Raw genomic sequence first — 3056 nt, 5'->3', positions numbered from 1 at the left:
GAGTCACCATCCCTGGATGTATTTAAAGAGCGGGTAGATGAGGTACTTAAGGATATGGTTTAGGGGGTAGACAGGAGCGGTTGGACATGATGTTCTCAGAGGTCTTTTCCAACCAAGCGATTCTGTGATTCTGTGTGATTCTGTGACATGGTGGGATGGCTCCTATGACTAGAGCGTTGTAATGGAAGAAGACAGGCTCTTTAGGAAGGACAAACAGGGGAAACAAGGAGGGAGTGTCACCGTCTGTGTCAATGATCAGGTGGAGTGTGTGTAGCCCCACCTGGGGATAGATGAGGAGCTAACTGAGAGCTTATGGGTCACAATCAAAGGAGGGCAGGAACAGGTAACATTATAGTGGAGGTCCGCTACCGGCCACCCGACCACAAAGACTGAGTGGATGAGGCCCTCTGTAGGCAGATAGAAGCAGTCTCATATTCACAAGCCCTGGTTACCTGGGATATGGAGAAGGCTGAGGTATTCAATGACTTTTTTGCCTCAGTCTTCACTGGCAAGTGCTCAAGCCACATCACTCAAGTCACAGAAAGAAAAGGCAGGGACTGGGAGAATGAAGAACGGCGCACTGTAGGGGAAGATCAGGTTTGACACCATCTAAGAAACCTGATGGTGCACAGGTCTATGGGACCTGATAAGATGCATCTGCGGGTCCTGGCGGAACTGGCAGATGAAGTTGTTCAACCACTGTCTATCATATTTGAGAAACTGTGGCAGTCCAGTGAAGTTTCCAATGACTGGAAAAGTGGAAACATAACCCCCATTTTATAAAGGGAAAAAAGGAAAGACCCATGGAACAACAGACCAGTCAGTCTCACCTCTATGGCCAGCAAGATCATGGAGCAGATCGTCCTGGAAACTACACTAAGACATATGGAAAATAAGGATGTGATTGGTGACAGTCAACACAGCTTCACTAAGGAAAAATCATCTCTGACAAATTTAGTGGCCTTCTGCAGCAGGGTTATAGCATTGGTGGATAAGGGAAGAAAAATTGTCGTAATCTACCAGGACTTGTGTAAAGCATTTGAGACTGTCCCGCACAACATCCTTGTCTCTAAATTGGAGAGACATGGATTTGATGGATGAAGCACTCAGTAGATAAAGAATTGACCGGATGGTCGCACTCAGAGTTGTGATTGATGGCTCAATGTTCAAGTGGAGACCAGTGAATGAATGGTGTTCCTCAGGGATCGGTACTGGGACCAGCGCTGTTTAACATCTTTGTCAGCAACATGGGCAGTGGCATTGAGTGCACCCTCAGCAAGTCTGCCAACACCACCAAGCTGTGTGGTGCAGTCAACACACTGGAGGGAAGGGTTACCATCCAGAGGCATCCAGACAAGCCTGAGAGGTGGTCCATTTGAACCTCATCAAGTTCAACAAGGCCAAGAGCAAGGTCCTGCACTTGGGTCAGGACAATCCCAAGAAAGCAGGAAGACGACTTGGCATCAAGTTCAACAAAGGAGGAAGTAAAACCAACACTGCTAATAATCCAATAGACAAGCTTCTCCAAATAGTTTAAAACACAGTGTCTAAGAAAATAGATACTGTTTAAGAGATAATATACATGTATTATCCCAAGCACAGATGCAGGTTGGGTGGAGAGTAGATGGCTGAGGGCAGCCCTGAGAAGAAGGACTTGGAGGTCCTGGTTGGTGAGAAGCTCAACATGAGCTGACAGTGTGTGCTTGCAACCCAGAAAGCCAACCATATCCTGGGCTACATCAAAAGAAGAGTGGCCAGCAGCTCGATGGAGATGTTTCTGCCCCTTTACTCCATTCTGGTGAGACCCTACCTGGAGTATTCTGTCCAGATTTGGGGTCTCCAGCACAGGAAAGACATGGATCTGTTGCAGTGAGTCCAGAGGAGGGCCACAAAAATTATCAGAGGGATGGAACACCTCTCCTACAAAGAAAGGCTGAGAGTGTTGGGGTTGTTCAGCCTGGAGAAGAGAAGGCTCCAGAGACACCTGACTGCAGCCTCCCAGTACTTAAAGGGGGCTAATAGGAAAGATAGGGACAAACTTTTTAGCAGGGCCTGTTGCGACAGGACAAGGGGTAACAGTTTTAAACTAAAAGAGGGTAGATTTAGATTAGATATAAGGAAGAAATATTTTTCACTGAGAGTAGAGAGACACTGGAACAGATTGCCTAGAGAGGTGGTAGAGGCCCCATCCCTGGAAGTGTTCAAGGCCAGTTTGGATGGGGCTTCGAGCAACTTGCTCTAGTGGAAGGTGTCCCTGTCCATGGCAGGGGGTTGGACTAGATTATCTTTAAGGTCTCCTCCAACCCAAACCAATCTATGACTCTATGATGATTCCGTGAGGATTCCATGATTTTGAACACAACACAGGGCAGAAATGTTCCCCAATATCAGGCAGGTTTTCTTGAAGGGAAAGTTGTTAGATCTGTCAAGAAAAGGATAACACCACAAACAGTGTAATACAGTTTTAAGTGGTAAAGGCTTACTCAATCTTTTTTTTTAATGAATTGTGAGCTGATAGTACCTTTGGTACATACACTTCCTTCCTCATTCTGTTTAACAGAACACCATCCATTAATAAAATTTCCTTCTTTTTAAATATCTTCTAATTTCAGTGAACTACTGTTATCTTTGAGAAACTAAAAGCTACCAAACACTTTGGAAAGACAAATCTTTCTAAAACTGTGAATTTATAACAGTTACTTTATTCTCATTCCATATTTTTCTGGCTATCTGATTGCAGCCCTTCTATAATAAGTGCCACCTTGAAATTGTGATCTTAGAAAGTGAACACATGAACCTAAAAAGAGCGAAAGGTGTTCACCAACCTTATCCGTGTGGAACACCGGAAGCAAGATTCTCAGAGTCCAAAAATTTCTTTGAATGAAGAATATTCTAACTTGCAGCAGCTCTGGTTTAACAGTGAATGGGATAACAGGAACACACAGGAAAAGATTCATTTTAGATCAGGGTTCTTTACTCATAGGCAAAATACAATACAGTTTATTTACCTTCGAAATGTTCTCTTTATTAATAGATTAAACTTGTGAAACACACCG

At 44.3% G+C, this 3056-nt stretch overlaps 1 protein-coding gene across 1 annotated transcript in view; it reads left to right on the top strand.

Annotated features, from left to right (window-relative positions):
• The first annotated feature begins 1624 nt into the window (after positions 1 to 1624).
• LOC104537712 (potassium voltage-gated channel subfamily H member 2-like) overlaps positions 1625 to 3056 on the top strand; it is a 13867-nt gene continuing 12435 nt past the window's right edge. Inside the window, exon 1 of the mRNA XM_010180682.1 lies at positions 1625 to 1666. Coding sequence (XP_010178984.1) covers positions 1625 to 1666 — 42 coding nt within the window. The remainder of the gene's footprint in view (positions 1667 to 3056) is intronic.

This window comes from Mesitornis unicolor, unplaced genomic scaffold (assembly GCF_000695765.1).
Source record: "Mesitornis unicolor isolate BGI_N332 unplaced genomic scaffold, ASM69576v1 scaffold6420, whole genome shotgun sequence".
In the NCBI taxonomy this organism is placed as follows: Eukaryota; Metazoa; Chordata; class Aves; order Mesitornithiformes; family Mesitornithidae; genus Mesitornis; species Mesitornis unicolor.
The sequence above is the reverse complement of the archived record's forward strand: the minus strand, read 5'-3'. Positions and strand labels throughout refer to the sequence as shown.